At 57.0% G+C, this 21,031-nt stretch overlaps 1 protein-coding gene across 2 annotated transcripts; it reads left to right on the forward strand.

The window, feature by feature from the left end:
* The first annotated feature begins 1,196 nt into the window (after positions 1 to 1,196).
* RTN2 (reticulon 2) lies at positions 1,197 to 20,526 on the forward strand. Of its 2 annotated transcripts, XM_053268091.1 has the most exons (10): positions 1,200 to 1,668; positions 6,299 to 6,343; positions 6,972 to 7,472; positions 8,275 to 8,511; positions 13,631 to 13,838; positions 15,010 to 15,148; positions 16,093 to 16,162; positions 17,359 to 17,405; positions 18,385 to 18,443; positions 19,674 to 20,526. In XM_053268091.1, exons 1-10 carry the CDS (start codon positions 1,638 to 1,640, stop codon positions 19,714 to 19,716), a joined length of 1,380 nt encoding a protein of 459 aa, XP_053124066.1. In that variant the 5' UTR covers positions 1,200 to 1,637; the 3' UTR covers positions 19,717 to 20,526. The 2 variants fall into 2 exon arrangements, with proteins under 2 accessions (XP_053124067.1, XP_053124066.1); XM_053268092.1 differs by lacking the exon at positions 19,674 to 20,526 and having other exon boundaries at positions 1,197 to 1,668; positions 18,385 to 18,447.
* The last annotated feature ends 505 nt before the right edge of the window (positions 20,527 to 21,031 follow it).

The raw sequence follows: 21,031 nt of genomic DNA on the forward strand, positions 1-21,031 counted from the left end.
ATTAGCTCGCAAGCTATAATCTCTTCATCCCCTGGCTAAATATGGGACTTTAAGCCCCCTAATCCCTTCACCCCTGTAGGCGGTCTAGGGCCATCGGAGAGCCCTCCAGCCAGAATGCACCCCCACGCCCCACCCTCTCAGGCCCGCCACCTGGCTGGTTTTTGCCTAGCCGGACTGGGGTCGCGGTGTTCAACTGCTAATTGTTGTTTATTCCTTTGGACTGGTTTGGAAAACAAGCATGGGCCTCCGTGACCATCTCCGGTCCTTATCCCGGGGCGCATGTGTGTCACAGATACACAGAAGGAACAGCTCCTCCTAATGAGACGGGGTGGGGGGGTGCCAAATGAGGGGCAGGCAGCCTCCGCTTGCTCCTCTTCCTCTCCTCCTGCTCTGCCCTGGTGTGAGCCGGGCTGCCTGAAGGCTGGCCATTGGGGCTTCCACCACCGTCAGTGGAGGCAGGCTTCTCTGGCCCCGAGCATGGCTGTCTGTGTGGGGATGTGCTGGGACCACTGCGGTGGGCCACGGTGCGAAGAAGCAGGAGGCTGGACGAGACGGGCTTCCTTGGGCCCGATCCGTCCAGCAGGGCTCGGCTGAGGTTCTTCGATCTGGACGGGGTGCGGGCCAGGCCTGCTGCTGAGGGAGGGGTCCCGGGCTCCAGGGCCTGCCCGTGAGCAGCAGCGGGAGCCGTCAGAAGCCGGAGGCCCCCTTTGGCCGCCGCCACCTCCCGCCCGCCCAGCAGGATCCTTTCTGCAGGTGGCAGCAGCAGGATGCCGCTCGCTTGGGCGGCGGCGCTGCAGGATCCTCCGAGGGGCCCGAGCTCCTGCCCGGTCTGCCCTGCCCGGCCGGGGGTCTCCGGCCCGGGACTCGGAGCGTGGGCTGGGCTGGCTCTGGCTGGCTGGCGTGCGCGTGCCATCATCGCCGCCTTTGCAGGGCGAGGAGGGAGTGGCAGGCAAGCGGCCGCTCGCCCTCCATCCTGGGCGGTCCTTGTCCCTCCTCGGGCAAGCAAGAGCCGGGGACCGCCTCTCCTCGCCCAGCAGCCGGGACCGCCACCCCACCCACCCTGCCTGGAGGGCCCCCTCTGCACCGCTGCAGGCCCGTGGCCCCCTCCCCACCCACCCTCCCTCCCTCTCTCTCCTAGGTGTTCTCCTCCCCCCTCCTCACGCCCTGCACCCCCCCCCCCGCTCCTCCCTTTGTCTGCAGCGGCGGCAGCAGCAGCCCCACCGCATCTCCATCTCCATCTCCGTCTCCGTCTCCTCCTCTTTGTCTGCCTGCTGCCGCCGCCGCCGCCTCTGCCTCTCCCCACCCGCCGGCTGCTGCCTGCCTTTGAGGAGCACCGGCTGCTGCCGCCTCTCTGCTGCGGCCGCTGCAGGCTGCCCCGCCGGCCTTACGGGGCTGAGAAGCGGGCCGGAGGAGCCGCCGCGCCGGCCAGCCTGGGCTGCGCCCGCCCCCGCCGTGCCTGCCTGGTGGGCCGCAGGGGCGGGATGGCGCTGCGGGGGAGATGAGCAGGAGCCCGCCGCCGCCGCCGCCGCCGGGGAGGAAGGAGGAGAGCAGGAGGAGGAGGAGGAGGGCAGCGCGGCCAGAGCGCACCCCCGCCCCGTGGGGATCCCGCATGGACCTCGAGGCGGCCGGCTGGGGCCATGGGGCAAGTCCTGGGATTTGCCCACTGCAGTAGGTATCTTTCTGTGGGGCAGGGAGAGGGCGGGGCGGGGCTGGGGCGGGCAGCGGCCTTCCTTCTCTCCCCCGCCCCCGCCATGCCTCCTTCCCAGACGGGTCCTTTCCCATTCGCTGAGAAGCGCGGCCGCGCAGCACCTGGGACGCGCTCCCGGGCTGCGCCAAGCAAGACCCTCCACCCTGAGAGCGGCCCGGGCGCCCAGCCCCGCCCGCCCCTGCTTCCGAGGATTTCCCCCGCGGGGGGGGGTCTGCAGCGTGTCCGGGGCGGCGGCGGGACTCCCCAGCAAAGGGCCTGGACGCAAAAGGTGCCGAAGGGACTGTCCGCCTCCCCAGCCCGCCAGCCCCCTCCCTGCTTCTGCTATGGAGCAGGAACGGGAAGCGCTCCCCCCCCCGCCCCCAGATGCGTGTGTATGGACAGGGGTTCCCGAAGGACAGGCGCCGCCGACATCCCAGGTGTAAAGAGGATTTGGGGGCTAAGGGGGAGCTGCATGCACTCTGCACGTGCGGGGGAGGGGTGTTCTTCTTTATCATCCCTTCCACATATTGCCCCAGTTGCGGAAAAGCAGCCGCTGGGGCTCATTGCAGATTCAAGGGCACTCTGTGTGTGTGTGTGTGTGATCACTACAGTTGTCTGCAGGGCCAGCCCGGAAGAGGATGCTGGCCTCTGGTCTGATCTAGCAGCCAGGGGCTCTTCTGTTGTGTTAGGCCATTGTGGCTGTGGATGCTGTAGTTGCAGAGGACCTGAGCTGGAGACCCTCAGGTTGGCCATTCCTGGCCCGCCCGTCCCAGAATGCTCTGGGGCCAAAGAGACAAGCCCCAGGGCATTCTGGGATGGGCCAGTCCTCCAGGAGCTCCCCATTTTGCACCTTTTACACCTCCCCGTGACTTTCTGAAGGCCTCACATGAAGCACTTTACGCTGCTCTGATTCTGCATAGATTCTCGGTTTTTCTTCCTTCTCTTTGAGAAAGGATTTCCTTTGAGCAGATTTCCTTGGTTTTCCTTGAGGCACAGCCCAAGTGGACTTTTTATATGGATTCGTACACATGTAACGGTTTCTTGCAAACAGTCCAGATCAGGTCTGGAATCTCATAAAAGACTAGAACGTCTCACCCAGGCCTGCCCAAAAGAGCCAGCTCAAACAATTGTGGGATCTGCCCTTGTGGGGACTTGATCCGCTGGAACAACCCAGAGCCAAAGCCCTTGCAAAGGAGGGTGCAGAAATAAACTCTTCACAAATGCCACCAACATGGTGCGCCCACATCCCGGGCCCTGTATGGTTGATCTGGACTTCCTATGTCCTAAGAATTAGACAGGACATGCTCCAGCCTCAGGGGCGTAATTATAATAGGGCCAGGGGAGACAGTTGTCTGGGGGCCCACTGCCTTGGGGGGGCCCCCCAGAGGCAAGTCACATTACTGATTCCCCCAACCGCACACCTGCCCGGGCTTCCTGCAGTTGTATTCATCTTCCGAAATTGATGTGAGTGTTAAGACCTGGAGCTACCAGAACAGCAGGTCTTTCTCTAGTGCCATTCAATGACTTGCATCGTCCACAATTTACAAAACTTTTTCAAAAATAATTTAGGATGATGTTCTATTGGGGCACATAGATAGATAGATAGATAGATAGATAGATAGATAGATAGATAGAGCCACACACACACACACACACACACACACACACACAAATTTACTATGCTTTTTGTTACCACTGTTTAGCCTCATTAAAGATTTCTTTACTTCATGAGCTGAGCTTCAGTGAGGGGGGGGCATTCTTAAAATCTTGTCTCTGGGCCCACGCCTACCTTGAGGCACAGCCTCAAGAGCCATCTTATTTGTTATTTCTCTTTGTAAACCGCCCTGGACCATTTTTGGAAAGGCGGTATAGAAATTGAATTATTATTATTATTATTATTACCTTGCTATGCCTCTGTCCAGCCTCATGCCACAGATGGGAAGGGAAGGATGCCCCTCAAAGCACATTCCTCTGTGGAGTTACAAGCATTGGCTGACCATGATGCGTTGGGGTCAAAATGCATGTAGGGACCCAGGGCATGATGGGGCAGAGAGTGGAAACCTGATGAATGAGGATGCCTGTATCTCTACACTGACAGGATTTTATAAAGGAGTCCTCCCCCCCCCCCCAAGGACAGAGATGGGTCTGTCCATGTGGGCTGGATGAATCCATGGTTTGACTTGGTATAAAGCAACTTCACATGTTTATTATTGGGTGATGGGTGGTGGGTGGTGGGATGCGTCACTCAGTGGAAGAGCATCTGCTTTTCTCGCAGAAGGGGCCAGGTTCAGTTCTTGCTAGCATCTCCTGGTAGGGCTGGGAAGGACCTCTCCGAAACTCTGGAGAGTCCCTGGCAGTCAGTGTTGACAGTACTAAACTGGATGGCCCAAGGGAGCAGAAGGAAGTATACTTTCACCAGTACCGGAAAATAGGGCTTGAATCTGGTACATAGGGACCCTTAAATTAATTTTAAATTGTTTAATTGTTTTTATCCTGTGAAATTATTTGAATGGTTTCACTTTGTGAATTGTTTTTAATTGTTGTTGTTTTAATTCTGTGAAGATGTTTTGATTGTTTGCTTTTGTTTTTATATTGTAATTTGTATTATGTACACCTCCTAGAGATGTATATATCAGGCCAGGCGGTATGTAAATACGATAGACAGATAAATAAATAATCAGGCTGCTGATGGCAGAGATGGGGAAACAGGAGAGGGAGAGTCAGAGTCACCACAGGATGGCGTCTATTTACCTGGGCAATGGGCAGAGCCTGGCTCAGGGCCAGCCGGTGCTTTAAATGGCCCCATGGCTCCATACCACAGAGGCCCTTGGCTGTGGGTGAGGTCATTTCCTGACGCTGATGCCTGGTGCATGAGGAAAGGTGTCTGCTGCTGGTGTGCCTGGGCAGAGCTAGTGGAGACGGCCCCTGCTCCAACCAGGCATGCCAGCAGTCAATGCTGAATCATGATTTAGGAAGCCTCATGTGTGGCGAACTTCGCGTCCTTTGGATCAGAAGCCTTTTCAAACTCAGAACCACCTTGAGTGCCAGCCAGTCTCTTCTGACTTATCCCCGCACTTTTCTGATGTGGTTTGTGCCACTGCCGGAATTGTGTGTGCGGCATATTGGAGGGAGACAATGTTCCAACCCTTACTCAGTGGAAGAATAAACCCCATGTTTACGCAGTACTTGCTAAACTGACGTGTCAGATACGGACGAGAGAAGGTAGGGAACGGTGCAATACATTAATAAAGAATGAGCAACTCTTTACAGCCTCCTGGAGGGTAAAAGGCAACCATTTGTAAGTGAGATCATGTATGTGAGTTGCTTTGATTTCTTTATATGAGAAGCAAAACAAAGAGAAACATCTGCCTACCAAGGCCAAAGAGAGAAAGGAAGGATAACCCTCCACTGTTTTCCAGTATTTTCTATCCTTTGTGGCTCTTCTTAATTGTGTTCCAGTTAATAAATGTTCAGGCATTTTGGGAGACTTCTTTTCTCATAGTGTCATAAAATCAAGGGTGGCTCCCACGGTGGGAGGGCAAATGCCCCCCCCTTCTGTTTCAGAAATCTAACACGTGGGACGAGAGGTAGCAGGCAGAGAAGAGAGCTGGTCTTGTGGCAGCAAGCAGGATTTGTCCCCTTAAGCTAAGCAGGGTCTGCCTTGGTTGCATATGAATGGGAGACTAGAAGTGTGAGCACTGGAAGAGATTCCCCTTAGCAGGGGAGGGAGCCACTCTGGGAAGATCATCTCAGTCCCAAGTCCCCTCCCTGGCTGCATCTCCAAGACAGGACTGAGACTGAGATTCCTGCCTGCAGCCTTGGAGAAGCCGCTGCCAGTCTGTGAAGACAATACTGAGCTAGATAGACCAATGGTCTGACTCAGTATATGGCAGCTTCCTCTGTTCCTATGACCCAGCAGCTTGCCCACCCAGAAATGCACTTTGCCCCTTCTCTGCCCCCCTCCCTCATTTTTCTCTTGTGCCACCACTGCACATCATGGATTAATTTGACAATAGTTAAAGTTGTTCTGTTTGTTCCAGTGATGTGTGTGGTTTTAAAAAATTATTTAGATGATGATAATGATAATAATACACATTTAAAAGCCCTTAAGTATGTGGAAAGCTACCGAGTCAGGCCCTCGGCCCATCTAGCTCAGTACGGTCTACCCAGACTGGCAGCAGCTTCTCCAAGGTGTCAGGCAGGAATCTCTCTCAGCCTGATCATGGAGATGCCGCCAGGGAGGGGATTTAGAACTTCCTGCATGCAAGCAGGCAGGTGCTCTTCTTTCCAGTGCGGGCCCATCCCCTAAGAGGAATGTCTTACTCCCACACATGTAGTCTCCCAATCAAATGCAAACCAGGGCAGACCCTGCTTGGCTAAGGGGCCAATTCATGCTTGCTACCACAAAACCAGTCCTCCTGGCAGGCAGGTCCAGCATCTGGAGCAGCAGCTGGGGCAGAGAGGGAACCGTTAGCTGAATTCATGGCAGAGGCAAGAGTGCTGCAGGGGGTCCGTAGCCTCCTTTCTCTTTGGCGTGTCCAGAAGTGCATGTGCATGTGGCTGAGGGCCGGTCGGTCAGTCGGTCTCTCTCTCTCTCTCTCTGTCTTGCAGAAGAGTCTCCATCTACTGCCTCCACTACACCTGACTCCACGGATGGTGAGTGTCGCTGGCCAGTATGAGTGTCTGGCAGGTTGTACAGCAGCTGGGGCCTGGGCCTGCTGTGTCCCCATAGGGGGAGGACTCTGGGGGGCACCCACAGTCCAGGAAGCCCAGATCAGAGCCCCAGGAGGACCAGGCTTCCAAGGACAGTCTGAAGGGCTTTCCCCACTTGCACGCCCATTCCTCACCAGCCGTGGTGAAACAACCCCTCCAAGAGGGCCTCTGGAGACAGAGCCAAGGAGGAGGAGAAGTCCATCAATAGTTATGAGTCATGATGGCTCTGTGGAACCTCCAAGTCCAGAGGCAGTATACCCCTGAACACCAGTTGCCGGAGAGGAGCTGCGGGAAAAGGCTGTTGCCTTCCTGCCCTGGCCTCTGGGTGGCCACTGTTGGAAACGGGATGCTGGGCTAGATAGATGGCCCTTGAGTCTGACCCAGCAGCAGCCAGGCTCTTCCAAAGGGCCTTGTTGGAAAGTGTGGACCCCCCACCCACTTGCTGCATGCCATTCCCACTGAGTGAGTCCTCCAGTGCAGAGGGGAGGGGCCCACTTATTTCCCAGTGGGAGTTATCCCAAAGTCCCCCCACTCATGGCGGCCTTCCTCTCCCCCCCAACTCCTGCCACAGGTGGCAACGATGAGTCCGACTTCCCCGAGCTGCAGACAGCACAGGAGTTCTCCGAGGAGGAGGAGGAGGAGGAGGAGGAGGCCTCTGTGGAATGGGGGACACCACGGGAGCTGACCTTTTCCTACATCACCATTGCGGGGGGCCCCAGCAGCAGCAGCAGCAGCCCGGCCCTTGGGGAGCACGGCCCCCGGGCCAGACGGGACTCTCAGACCCGCCAGGCGCGGGCCTCGCTGCCCCGCACGGAGACCTGCGAGACCTTCGTGCCGGCCCTGGGGGACAGCCTGGAGAATATCCCCAGCCTCTGCCCGTCCCCCGAGGCCGAAGGGGCACCACCTCCGGCCCACGGCCAAGAACTGGGCCCCTTCTCCAGCTGGGATGCCCCTCCGAGCTGTGCTGGTGAACCGGACCCCGAGGAAGGAGAGGGGGCGGAGGTGTCTCCCCATCACAGCCCCACTGCGGAGGCCCTGGAGGGGGAGCGGAGCAGCAGCGGGTCATCCTCAGGTACGGAGAGAGCTTGGAGGGCATCTTCTACATGCAAGAGGAGAGCTGGGGCGGGGGGGTGGGAGTGGCCCCTGGCTGGCCCCGGTGGGAGGCAGGACGCTGGGCAGATGTGTTTGGCAGTAGCGGCTCAGCTTAACTGTCAGGTTGCCCCTCTCTCTCCTGCCCTGCCTGCAGGCTGGCCATTCGTCAGGTAGAGCTGCAGGGTTAACTGAATGCCAGCTTGCAGGCAGCATGGCTCTCAGGTGAGGCAGGAGAAAGAGCAGAGCAACCAGAGCTGCTGCCTGGAAGCAGAGGTGTCTGCACCTCCTTTGGCAGCCCCCCGACTGGTTAAGGCAAGCCGCTATGGACATTTGGGCTAATCCAAGTAGCCCTTCTTATGTTCTCCTTAGGATCACAAGCCGGGGAGGTGCAGATCCCTCCTTCTCATCTTCCTCTCTCCATCAGAGTGACACTTAACACAGATTTCTTAGCATACCACAATCTGGGTGGTTGAGGAGCAGTAAAGGGCTAGTTTCCCAGTGGCGACCCCAATCCACCCCCACACTGAGCAGCAGTTCATGGTATAGACACAGCTCCATGGAGCAGACCCCCAAATCTCAGGCACTTACGATGTTGGACAGCCAGCCACAAACACGGGCATCCCTTTTACAAATAAGGACCACAGGAATCTCTCACTTTTTTCTTGGTCTGAAGGGAATGCCCACGTCGTCGATGGGGTGGTCCGTACTTGGAAAACGGGTTAACTGTTCCGGGGCAAAAATGTTGTGACCTTGTGCGTGTGAAGTTGTGACCTCTGCTCCAGATCTCTCGCCAGAGGACCTCCCGCCAGCCGAGGCCTTAGCGCCCCCCCCTGCCGAGGGCGCCCCTTGTGGTGCTGAAACCGCCCCGCTCCAAGCACTGACCTCACCCGAGTTCTGCCAGGACCCGCCACTGGATGACGGGATGGAGGAGGAGGAGGAGGAGGAGGAGGGGGAGGCAGGCCAGGAACCCACTGCTGTGCCGGACCAGGCAGGGGTCGCCTTGGAAATCTGCATCACAGGTGAGCAAGGAGCAGAGGTGGAGCGCGCTCCTGTCTGTGGGGACAGAGGGTTATTGGCCCTCCTGGGCCCAGAGGGAGGCGGGAGGTGGGGCTAGACGGGCCACGGGCCTTTGCAGAGGGCAGCTTCCGATGGGGAGGGGCCATAGGAGCCCAGAAGGCAGAGAAGGGTCCACGTCGACGGGTTTCCTTTACCCCCGCTCCACTTCCCTGAGGACCTGGCACTGTCGCCATCTTGTATGAAAACTAAACAAATGGAAATGGCCACGACTTCTGGGCAAGAGGCCTTGCTCTGCCCCCAGTAGCCGCTTGTCCTAGTGAGCCGAGGGGGCGCCCGACGGGGTGCAGCTGCCTCTGGCTCCCGGCAGCTCTGGCTGCTCCTCTCTCTCCTCTCCCACCCTGGCTGGTTAATGAGAACCACACGGCCTGCAGGGTGGCCATTCATCAGGTAGAGCTGCTGCTGCTGCACGGGACCAGAGGTGGCGGCTGTGCCTCGCTTGGCGCGCACACGGCCCCCACCCCCACCCCCAGCTCATTAGGACAAGCAGCTACTGTCTGCAACCCACATATTCTTCAGCCTTTCAGAGATGCCTCTGTGGGGGTGGGGGGGCATGCCTGAGACCCCACCCTTTGCCTTTGCTGCTGCCGCCGCCAGAGCATCTGCGCTTCTGGACTCCCAAGTGCCGACTGCACAAGCCTAGTAAGGACCGCCACACCCAGGAATCCTCCCCACTCATGGCCTCTGGCAGCACGCCTGGCACAGAATTGCAGTCCAGCCAAATCAGCAGGCATAAATAGCCGGGGTGCTGCTGACAGCAGCACAAACTGGAGTGGCAGGGGCGGGGGGGCTGCATGTGCCTCCCAAAGACTCCTCCCCCCCCCCGGCTGCCCCCAGGACGAACACCTGCGTCATCCTGCCGGAGTAGCTCCCTCTCCCTCCCCCACCCCGTCTCTTCCTTGAGGCCACACACACACACACACACACACACAGGCAAGAGGTCAAGAGCTGACCACACACTGGCAAGAGCTTCCAAGCTGAGCTTTCCTCGGCCCCCCTGAGATGCCGCTGGGACTCCCCCCACCCACCCAGCTATTTTCTCAAGTGGCAAATTAACACCACGTCTTTCCCTGGACGTCCAAGAGGATCTGGCTACAATCTGGAGCATGGACCCTTCTTTGTCACTTGGTTTTTTAAAAAGTGAGTTTCAGATCCTGAAGAAGAGGAAGAAGAAGAAGAAGAAGAAGAAGAATCTGCTGTCTGAGGACCTTTTGAAAACGCCAGGGCAAAGGAAGCAGGTGCTCAGATTAAGTGCATTTGTAATGGCGGTCCAAGACCAGAAAATGGCAAAGACGCAACCAGCAACAAAATGCGGCACTATAAGGGCTGCTACTTCTTACTAGAACATGACACTAACCATTAATTCGTGGCACCCTCAGATTTCAAAAACCCAGCATGCTTCTTTAGAATTTAAGTTATGGATTTGACCATCTGTTTCCTCACAGATTCATTTCTAGGGCCAGTGCAAACACATGCCGAGGGGCTATTTAGACTGGCCATGTTCATACAGGAGTCATCTTAGCACCCATGCAGGATCAGGAAGAGAACTGGTCTGGTGGGAGCAAGCCCGACTTGTCCACTTAGCTAAGCAGGGTCCGCCCTGGTTGCATATGAATGGGAGACTAGAAGACTCCAAAATAGGGCTGAGAGAGATTCTTGCTTGCAACCCTGGAGAAGCTGCTGCCAGTCTGGGTAGACAATACTGAGCAAGATGGACCTGTAATCTGACTCAGTATATGGCAGCTGCCTATGTTCCTATCCAAAGGTTGCGCGCTCAGCACACCTTGCCATGTCACCAGAGATGCGCAAGGGTGGCTCTTGAACCATGCACAGCCCCTTGTGCTGTGATTGATTGATTGGTGTCCTGAGCTATCCCATCAGCTGTTCCTGTTGGAAGTAATTGCCATATGCCACACCAGCAGTGAAGGAAAAGCACTCTGCACATGCTTGGGGGCATGCTCTTCATTCTTATTAGTTACATTTTAGAACATAAGAAAAAAACCGCCCTGCTGGATCAGGCCCAAGGCTTATCTAGTCCAGCATCTTGTTTCACACAGTAGCCCACCAGCTGCCAATCAGTTGACAAAGGAGCGGATCCAAAGCTTACGAGTTTCACAGAACTCTGCCTCTGTTGAAGACTTCTGTGGAACTCAGAAAGCTGCATAACCTCCTGTTGGTTCTTCGAAAGCCAGGCTTATATCTACTTGGTGCCTCTGAGTTTTGCTTTGTCTTATTCCAGTGGTGACACTCAAGGTAGATTGTGGAGCTGAGCCCTAGTTCAAGCTGAACCCTGTCCTTGCCCTTCAGGCTTTCTGGGGCTACAGCCAGGCTGCCTCTGCATCAAACCAGGAAGAAGAGGAGGAGAATCACCACCACCACCACCACCACCTGCCTGCACATTCCCCCCTCCCTTAACCGGCAGGCAAAGGCCAGGAGTCCCCCCACCTGCCCCAGAAACCTGCTCACTGCCCCGGATGCCCGTCAGGACTCTCCCTCTCTCTGAGAGCCCCCAGCTGGCAATGCCTCCTCTGGCTGCTCCAGAGCAAGCAAAGGCGGGGGTGGGGGGGGAGTCTCTGATGGGAGGCAGCAGCTGGGATTCGTCAGCTAAAAATAGCCCCCGCTGGAATGCGCTTCCTCGCCCTCCCCCCCCCAGTGGGCACCCCTCCTCCAGCCAGACTCCGGCGGCGTATGGTGAGCTTCCCCCAGAGCGACAAGGAGCGTCGGAGCGGTGAGAAAAGGGGGCGCCATGGCTAACACAGGTGGGACCCCTTTGGAAACAAGAGCGATTCTGTCCCTGGTGGGCATTGCGGGGTGGGGGGGCAGGGGGCTGGAAGAGCCCATGTCGTGAAGGAGGTCTGAGATGGCGGGGGTGGGGGAGGGAGGCCGATGGAGGCCCCCTCCAGCCTCCAAGGCACGATGCCTCCCAAGCCCAGTGGCAGGGGGGCCACAGCCGGAGAGGGGGCCTGCCCTCTGCCCCTCTTGCCTGTGGGCTCCCCAGAGGCGTCTGGTGGGCCACTGGGGGGAACACCTTGCTGGACTGGATGGGCCTTCTTGGGCCTGATCCAGCAGGGCTGTTCTGAGGTTCTTAGGATGGTCACTGGTGGCTTCCAAGTGGCTCTTGCGGGAGGACGCGTAGAGCCCAATGGCATGGTCTCCCTGGGCGTGTGTGTGCGTGCATGACACATTGGGGTCTGAGATTAGGGGAGGCAAGGCAGGAGTTTGGGGGCTTGGTGTGGGCACCAGAGCAGACAATGACTGGGAACCAACCAACCCCCAAGTCAGAGTGGTGGGGGCTCACTGCTCCACTCCACCCTGCCACACACACACACACACGCACTAATTTCTAGTGCCTCCAGGGACTAGCTGACCCGCCAGCCTGGCATTTGGACCTGTCAGTTATGGGGCTGGGGGGGAGGGGAGGCATGGAACAGCTGCAGCCCTTGGGCCGCCTGGCTTCTCCTGCCTTCCCACCTCCTTCTCCCCCCCGGGATCGCTGGAGCCCACCCAGGAGGGGTTTGCAAAGGGTGCTGTGTTGGTCCGGGCAGGGGAATGAGCAGTGGGTGTGGGAGCCAGCGGCTGGTGCTGGGCAGCCTATGAAGCCCCGAGTCCCGCTGCAAATCTCAGCCACACTCTTGGCGAGGCCTGGTGGGTGGGTCTGTCTTCACGCTGCCCTGAAAAAGAAGGCCCCTGTTCCAACCTGGCATGAAAGCCTCCAGGAGTGCTTCTGGCTGCATGCAGAGTGCTTTCCCATCACTGCACGCAGCTGGGATGAGCAGGCCACAGTGGCCGGGTCACTGGGCCTGATGTCCAGGCTGACGGCAGCCCTGGCCTTTCTGATCTTCGGAATGAAGGGCCTGGATGCTGGCATTGCTCTGGGTGGGGTGGAGGGCAGAGCAGGAGGAAGTGGGTGCCTCGGCTGGAGAGGAGTGCTGGGGTTTCTGCAGGCTGCGCCTCGGCCAGTGTGGCCACGCTTCACCCCGAGGCAGGTTGAGTGCTCCGAGGACTCTGACCTCTGTGTCTTGCTGGCTCACGGCATCTGCTGCTGCCGCCCCCCCGCCGGACTGGGCCTGGGCCAGGGCCAGTGAGGTGACTTGGCAGCCCCAGGAAGGAGAGCGAGCTTCCCCTTCCTCCAAGCGCGGACGGCCGCAATGTTTTCCTCCCTCCATATGCTGGCGACTTTCCCAAGGCTGCTCCTGTGGTTCCCTGCGGGACTTGGTTCAGCCTCAGACCTTGTGAGTGTGTGCTGAAGGGGTCTCTTTCTGGGTGCTGAGTTGGCTTATTCCAGCAGAGACCACCTGGACCCAGGGAAATGGAAGCCCCAGGCCTGGAATCCTGCCTTTCATGAACATCCAGCATTTGGGGACAGGAATACACTTGGCAGAAAATGCCACTTAAAACTGGCTATTGCTTCACGCACACTGGTAAAACAGCGCTCTCCTAGGGCTGCTGCGACATCACAGAATGTTCACAAACATTCAAACTGCAGAGTGGGGGGAAAGGACAGGCATAGAAGGATCAGCAAAGCTACTGCTCTGAGGGATGGAGACCACCCTGTCTGTGTGGGGCCATTTCACACCTTGGCTCAAAACAGCTAGCCAAATATTTGGACGCAGGTCCTGGCTCTAGGTGAAGCATGCTGCTTTGAGTGCAGGGGGCTGTGGGGGAAGCATCTTGGCTTATGTTATGGGACATGCTTTTAAAACGAAGAGAAAGGCCCAGCAGTAGTGGCTCATATGACTGCTTGGCCTTTCTGTAGTGGCCGGGGCGGGGGGCAAAGGAAGCAGCTCAGGCGGTTCCTCCCTCTCTTCCCACCCTGCCTGAGAGCTGCACTGCCTGCACCATGCAGCTCTACCTGACAAATAGCCAGCCTGCAGGCAGCCCAGTTCTCGGGGCAGGAGGGAAAGTGCAGAGCAACCTGAGCTGCCTCCTTTGGCGGCCCCTGACTCCTTCGGATGAGCTACCACTGCAGCCAAGATTCCATGCCATAGCAGCCGAAGGATTCTGACCTTGAGGACTAGCATCATGTTGTGTGCTTTTGTTTCTTGTTTTTTCGTGTTCTGGCAGTGGCAGACCTGGTGTACTGGCGGGACACCCGCAGATCGGCGTTTGTGTTCACCTGCTTGATGGTGGCTCTGCTGTGCCTGCTGCACTTCAGCATTATCAGCGTGGCCTCTTACCTTTCCCTGGCTGCCCTCAGCATCACCATCTCTCTCAGGGTTTACAGCAAAGTGCTCCAGGCCATCCACCGGGGAGAGGGGGCCAACCCCTTCCAGTGAGTAAAGCAGGACTGTGTGTGGAGGTGGGGGCAGGGGCAACCCAACAGCATACGAGGGGGACTGTTGGTTAATGAGACGAACTGAGGTGGGGCCGGGTGCCAATGGCACGGAGAAGTTCTCCTATGGGAGAGATGCTCCCACCAAGTGTGTGCAGGAGAAGCATCTTGCTGGGCTGAGCCCCAGGGAGGGGCCAGCTCCGTCTGTCTCCCCAAACCCATCACCCTGAGGGAAACCTGATGCCCGGCTTCATGGAAAACCTCTCTCTGCAAAACAGCAACTGTAGTTTTTCAAAATCATTCTGGAAAGGTTGGCATACAAAATGTCCCCTGGATTAACCAAGCCACATCCCAAACAGCCTGTGCGTGACAGTGCAGTTCCATTGTTTCTCCAAGCTGCTAAGGTCTGCAGACAAGGATCTCCCTGCCTCCACCACTCTGTCTGCACAACAAACCTGGGAAGTAGGTTAGGTTGAAAGAGAAGAGCTTCATGGCTGAGGGGAGCATTGAAGTCCGCTCCCGCTGGTCCTGCTCTGCCCGTCTAACTGCCTGATACGGTATAGACTAGGCATTCTCAACCATAGCTCCCCAGACGTCGTTGGACTACAACTCCCATCATCCTGCAGCCATTGTGGTTGTGGATGCTGAGAGTTGTAGTCCAACAACATCTGGGGACCCACATTTCAGAACTTATGGTATAGACATAAGTCAGTCAAACATTCTAAAATACATGCGCTTAATTATTTGAGAACCCAACTCAGCTATCGAGCTCTCCTTTGACTGTACCTCTGTCTCGGAAGAATCACAAAGTCAGAGTCTTTGGTTTCTTCCAGGGGCCTTCCCAGACAGGACTTTATTCAGTCTCGAGTGCTGATTCCTATGGGCAATGTTGCTGGCTGTCCAGATGACGTTTGGCCCATTCCTGAATTCCCAATCTCAGTTTGTCTGCCTGTCTGTGAAATTAATACCCATGGTTGGTTGTTGTTTTTTTTTAAATTGCTGCTTTTTCTCTGACTTGCTCATGGAAGGGCTGCCTCAGACCTGCTTTTGCACCTGCCTCTCATGTGCACCTGACTGCCAGAGACATCACCGGTTGGAGCTGCCCAGAGCAGGTGGCTGTCTTTGGCATGACCCCCCACCCCTGACATTTCCTCCCGCAACACTTTGCCAGGGCCCAGCTGGATGCTGACCTGGGACTGTCGAAGGAGCAGCTGGAGCACCTGACCGAGCGGGTCGTGTTCTATGCCACGTCGGAAATCCGGTTCCTGCAGCGCCTCTTCCTGGTGGACGACCTGGTGGAGTCCATTAAGGTGAGTGAGTGGCTTGCAGTCCCAGGAGTTATTGTGGAGCAGAGCTAAGGCTCAAGTGCCTCTGACTATGGAGGCTCCATCAAGCTGTACTCCAGAGGATGAGAAGATGCTCTAGCAGTTGCCTCCAAGGCAGGAGCAGCTGGTCCTAAGGACCTACTTGGGAGTGGGGGGGAGAGCAAAGGGGGCACAGCGACCTCTCCTTCCCAGAGCTCCAGTTGCTCCTCTCCCATCCTGCCCCGCCCCGGCATTAACGACAGCCATGCTGCCTGCAGGCTGGTCATTTGTCAGGTAGAGCTGCACGGTTCACAAATGGCCAGCCTGCAGGCAGCATGGCTCTTGTTAACCCTGGGGCAGGGCGGGGTGGGGTGGGGGAGGGAGGAGCATCCGTTGCTCTGGGAAGGAGAGGTCGCTGTGCTTCCTTTGGCACCCCCGGACCAGCTCATTGATAGCAGCCATTGATCATCGAAGGGCCCCTCTAATTTTTTCCATCTGTGTGCAGAATGAGTTTTGTCCTAGTCAGCAGTATCAAGGCGGTGTGTGCACATGTGCATTCAGAGTGTGGCTTTCCTGATTCAGCCTGAGCGGGATCTAAAATTCACTGAGCGGACATCAAAAAACTTTTGTGCACCCACAAGTGCACATGCCTTAGGGGGAACACTGGCCCCCTCCTACCAAGGCCTTTGTTGCCCCCTTGCTTTCCTTCTGTGGGTCCTCCTGTGGCACCCCCCAGGGCCTGGGAAAGGGGAGAGACCGATGGCACGCCAGTCTTGCTGGGTGCCCAGCCGGATGGAATTTCTCCTTCAGGTCCTGGAGAGGCAAGGAAATGCAGCCATTTGGGCTGCAGAGAGCCTCCATCCTCCCTGCATCTGGTCTGGCACTGGGAGAACGGACTCAGCGGAAGACCAGACCCTTGACAAGCCTTTTCTTTCTCGGTTCCCTTCCAGTTTGCTTTCCTGTTCTACATCCTCACGTACGTGGGAGCTGTGTTCAATGGGCTGACCTTGCTCATCCTGGGTAAGGCACAGAGCATGTCATGTCTGCACAATGCAGCTTAATCGGGCAGGACCCCTGAAGCTGCCTTCCAGTGAGCCGGGCCACTGGGCCCTCTAGCCGCGGAGTTTCCAACAGGGGGTCCCTGAATGTTGTTGGATGGCAACTCTCCTTCTGGCTGTGGGTGGTGGGAGCTAGCAGCAACAAGAGTCACTTTTAGTTTTGGCCACCCCCTAACAACTGTCCTCTGGGCAGCTCACAAAGTAAGCTGGGGGACCCAAAATCTTGGGACTAGCTGGGGACTCAGCTGGTCTGGCTGGCAGCATCTCTCCGAGATCTCGGGCAGAGAGAAATCTCTTCCTCAGCCCCTGTACCCAAGATGCTGGGACCTTCTGCACGCAACTCTGAGCCTCCCACACTAGATGCCCCCAGACAGAATCATCCCTGCCCCCACATCGCCCTTTATTTTGCCACCTCTTTCCCCTGACAATTCCCCTGTGCCTTTAAGAGCGATTTTGCAAGCGGAAATCCAGCCGGTGATGTTTTCCCCAACAAAGCTGCAGCACCATGCCATGCCCTCCAAGGCTGTGTCTGCTGAAGTTTTGCTCTTAAAAGCAGACGCCTGCCAGGATTTTTGTAAACACTTTTTGCACTGGCTGTGTCCTCTTGGAACTATTCCTTGTCATGGCCCCAAATGGGCAAGGTTGACACCTTTGGCCAGAAGCCATTTTAACATCAAACTTCTGCTGGAAGATCTGAGTTTGCTTCTGTTTCCCCTGGACTGTGTGAAAGAGACAGGGTGAAGAGGAAAGTGGATTCTGCAAATCATTTTTCTTTTCTTTGTGGAAACCTTGTATTTCAACTCAAAGGTTGAGTCCAAAAACCTTTTGGATAGTCTCTCAGCACAAACGGCTGGAGAGAGTGAGGTCTGCAGTTACCACAACTAGGTCTCCAGTTACCACAACTGCCTCTGAGTACCAGTTGCAAGGGAGTAATGGCAGGAAAGAGGGCACGCCCTCAACTCCTGTCTGTGGCTTCCAGCGGCATCTGGTGGGCCACTGTGCGAAACAGGATGCTGGACTAGATGGGCCTTGGGCCTGATCCAGCAGGGCTGTTCTTATGTTCTTATGGGACTGTTCCCAGTAAGTGCTGGGAAAGTGAAGCCAGAGGAGGGCCTGAACTGGCCTTATGCTCACCTCTCTCTCTTTCTCCTTCTCCAGGTGCGATAAGTGCATTTACCTTCCCTCTGCTGTACAAGCAACATCAGGTGAGGATTTTGAATGTGGGGAGGGTGCAGCCGGAATGTCTAGACTTTCCTCAAGGCAGTAGTGCTTTCGTTCTGAATAAAGGAATGATGCCACAGCTCAAGGCAGTCCTGCAGACAGAAGCCCTCCTCATCCTAGGTGCCTAGTCAGTTTGTGCCTATGTCCCTAAGCCACTTCTCTCCCAATTCCCAGAAGAGTTTTACACTTTTTTAAAAAATCAAGGCAGCAACCAAATGAATGGATAAATGCATGGTGGTCTGTGCAATGCTGTAAAAAGGATATATTTAACACAGAACTCAATGCAAATGGTGACTCAGGGAGGAGCCAATGACCTCCTGCACTCCATGAGTCATTTACTGGGATACTCTGCAAGCAAAAACCTAAATCTGAGTTACGAAAGGATCAGGGTCTCAAGCACAAAACTCTAAAATAAAAAGTGGCCAGAAGATCTGCACAAAGGCCTGTTCAAAGGTCATCAGTTAATACTCCTGTCTTATAGGGGGAAACGGAGGCTGAGAGAGAAGCAATTATCCCAAGGCTAGCCCTGCAGATCTTTCTTCTTTCACTTTTCATTTTTACTTGCTACTTACTGTTCAACTATTGGGAGTCCACAACCCTTGCTGAGCTACTGCAGATCACCCAGAGATCGACTAGTAGATCCCCATCTACCTATCCCTTTGCCCATGGTGCAGAGAGCAGTGAGGTGCTGCAGTGGCTAGAATGGAGCTGGGTTCAAAGCCCCACGCAGCCAGGAAGCCTGTGGGGCCAGCTGCCCTCTCTTCGCAGGGTTGTTTTGAGGGTCAAACGAAAGGAGCTGCCACCAGCAACATGAAGGAAGGACAGGATCAAAATGCAGTCCAGCCCAGCTTTGGAACACATAGGCAGGAAAAAGGGCCTTGTGGGCCATCGCAGATACTGGCTGGATTTCCTCGTGCTGGTCTACCCCTCAATGAACACTCCTCCTCCTCCTCCTCTCTGCAGGCACAGATTGACCAGTACGTGGGTCTGGTGAGGAATCAGCTGAGTAACCTCCGAGCCAAGTAAGTGGCCAGGGCCCCCTTCCTCCTCTCCCCCACACTCCCTCCCTTGGCCCGCCTCTATCGCCTGGCTTCTTCACTGACGGGGGTGGAGAAAGCACCTGGATAGAAACCCTGCCGTGCTTACATGCTACATTTGTGACGGTCGGTCGGCAGGAAAGCTGGTGGGTCAAAAACCTCACCACTCTGCTGTGTTTTTGGCAGCATCTGCTGCTGCTGCTGGCTGTCTCCTGTCACATGTGGAATGTAAACCGAGAGCACACACACACACACACACACACACACCCCCGCTTAGCGCATGCACTCCAGCAGCGCACTGCCCTCTAGCACCATGCGGAGGCATATGGCTTCTGCCGGGGCATGTTCTCCGCACCACCTCTCTGCATTACGGCAGAGTTTTAAAGGCCGTCTCCCGCCTCCTCGGCGTCTTCACACGTTAACCTTCGCAGCCGAGTAAGGGCTCCCGTTTCTTGTGCGTGTGGCAAGGCTGCTCCAAGAAAGGAGTGCTGTGCGGACATGCAGGGTTAGTGGCTAGTTGGCATCACACGCTGGGATGTGCAGCAGGCTTGCCGGCCTTAAAGTCCCCGCCTCCTCCGGTGCCGTCATCCTGCTTTGGGGTTGCTGTCCGATGGATGTGCAAACAGCGCGGCCCACACTTCTTACAAAGGGCCGCTCTGTGTGTCTCTGTCCCAGCTGGGACCAAAGGGCCCCCGCTTCTCTCTGGCAGCAAGAAACCTGCAGCCTGGGCAGAACGCCCCCCCCCCCAGCAGGCCTCTGCCCTGCACCTTGTTCGCCTGTGTGTAGCAGCCTCGCCTCCCGAGAGGGTTTGGCACGTGTGGTCAGGTCCACAGCAGAGGGTGCGGACGGCAGATCACCCAGCCAGGCTCCAAGCCCTGGACGTGCTGCCAAGGAACAGTTCTGGGTCGGCAGAAATGGAGGCAGGGGGGGGGGAAGTGGCCAGCTGCTCCCCTTGATCGGGGCAAGGCGGCATGGGGTGCGCTCTCCCTCCCTCCTCAACACAGTGCTGGGTACACCGACTGGGTTGGCCGCCAACGTCCTCACTTCCCCGCCTGGAGCCCGGCTGGACACTCCCTTGACCTGATTTTGGTCCGGAGAACCAGCCCGACTGCGGGTGGCCATGACCGCCAGGAAGCAGTATGGAACCCCTGCCCCGAAGAGCCATTCCTGCCACTGCCTGCGTAATTCTTGTCCTGTTCTCTGCCTTTTTCCTAGGATGCTGGCCAAGTTGCCCACAGCCAAAGCGAAAGCGGAATGAATGACACCCCCCTCTCCCCCTCCCCCTCCAGACAGACAGGCCCCTCGCCCCTGCCCCTTTCCACTCGCTCCCACACCATCCCTCTTTTTGGCTTCTCCTGCCCAGGAACAGGGCCTTCGCTCCCCTCTCCCCCGGCTGGAAAGGGCCCCACAGGCCCAGCTGCCCCTTTTGGCCAGGAGGGCCCAAAGCAGCCCCCTCTTGGGCATCTCCAGCGCATGGTCCCTCTGCTAACCGCACACCGAGATGCCAGCTGTCCCTGCATGCTCTGAGCAGCCTCTGCGGCCTGGCGGGGGTTGGTCTCTCTGGCCAAAGCAGAGACGGGCAGCCGGTCTCTCTCTCCCCCTGCCAGCAAGCTGTTCATGCAGCCCTTTGCGGGTGGCTTGGCCTGCTCGGGTGGCGGATGGACCGCCTCCTGAGCAGCCCCGCCTCTGTCAGGCCCATCCTCAAGGACTCCGCTCAAGAGCCCACCAGGACTGTCTGGGGTTTGCTGGCCTCCAGCTGTCACCATTGCACCACGCTCCCCTTCGTCCCATCTCCACCCGCCAACCTCGAAGCACCTCCTGCTTCTCCAAGAGCCCCGCTTCTCTCCTAGCGGCAGCGTTTCAGGGTTGGCTGGGAGCCTCCCCACCCCCCCACCCCCAACATGCCCGGCACACACCTTTCCGTGGGCTGTCCCAGCCGCCGCCGCCGCTGCCACCTTCCTTCACAGGCCTGCCTACGATGGCCAGCCGAGCCAGCAGGGGTTGTGCGTCCAGTTCTTGAACTTTGCCCGGATTTACACTTTAATAAAAACGGTTGTGAAAAACAAAACTGTGCCTTCCTGCCTCTTCCACAGTCACCTGTGGACTGCTTGGGGGTTCGGCTTGTCATGGGTGGTGGCGGGTGGACGAGGGAGATCCTGATTGAATGTATATACCTCCTAGTATAAAAATCTTGGGGGGGGGGGATGGCCTCCAGAGAGGTCTGCCTGGACCCAGCCTCGCTCATCATTCAGCAGTCAAGAATAATTTCACTTCAAGAGGCTGGATAAGGAGACAGATGGGCTTCCCAGCCACACAGGGAGGTGAACTCAGGTCTTCTTGCTCCCAGCCAGAGGTTCTAACCAGACACCACACCCTAACCCATCCCATTATACAAGAACACCAGCCCGGGAGAAGCCATGCTGATTCTGATGCTAAACATGGGGGGGGGGGGTGGCGGCAAAAGAGAGGAAGAAAACTGCATGCCTCTTGAAAGTGCTTTAGGAAGGCACGTTGGAGTAGCAGCATCCTTCAGCACCAGACAAGCCAAGTTGCCATATCACAAGGAGGACGTG

Source organism: Hemicordylus capensis, chromosome 7 (assembly GCF_027244095.1).
Source record: "Hemicordylus capensis ecotype Gifberg chromosome 7, rHemCap1.1.pri, whole genome shotgun sequence".
In the NCBI taxonomy this organism is placed as follows: domain Eukaryota; kingdom Metazoa; phylum Chordata; class Lepidosauria; order Squamata; family Cordylidae; genus Hemicordylus; species Hemicordylus capensis.

Coding starts and splice junctions, on each gene's coding strand:
- RTN2 (XM_053268091.1), top strand. CDS start 1,638: ATGGGGCAAGTCCTGGGATTTGCCCACTGCA. Junction 6,344..6,971: donor TACACCTGACTCCACGGATG/GTGAGTGTCGCT, acceptor CTCCTGCCACAG/GTGGCAACGATGAGTCCGAC. Junction 15,149..16,092: donor ACCTGGTGGAGTCCATTAAG/GTGAGTGAGTGG, acceptor GTTCCCTTCCAG/TTTGCTTTCCTGTTCTACAT.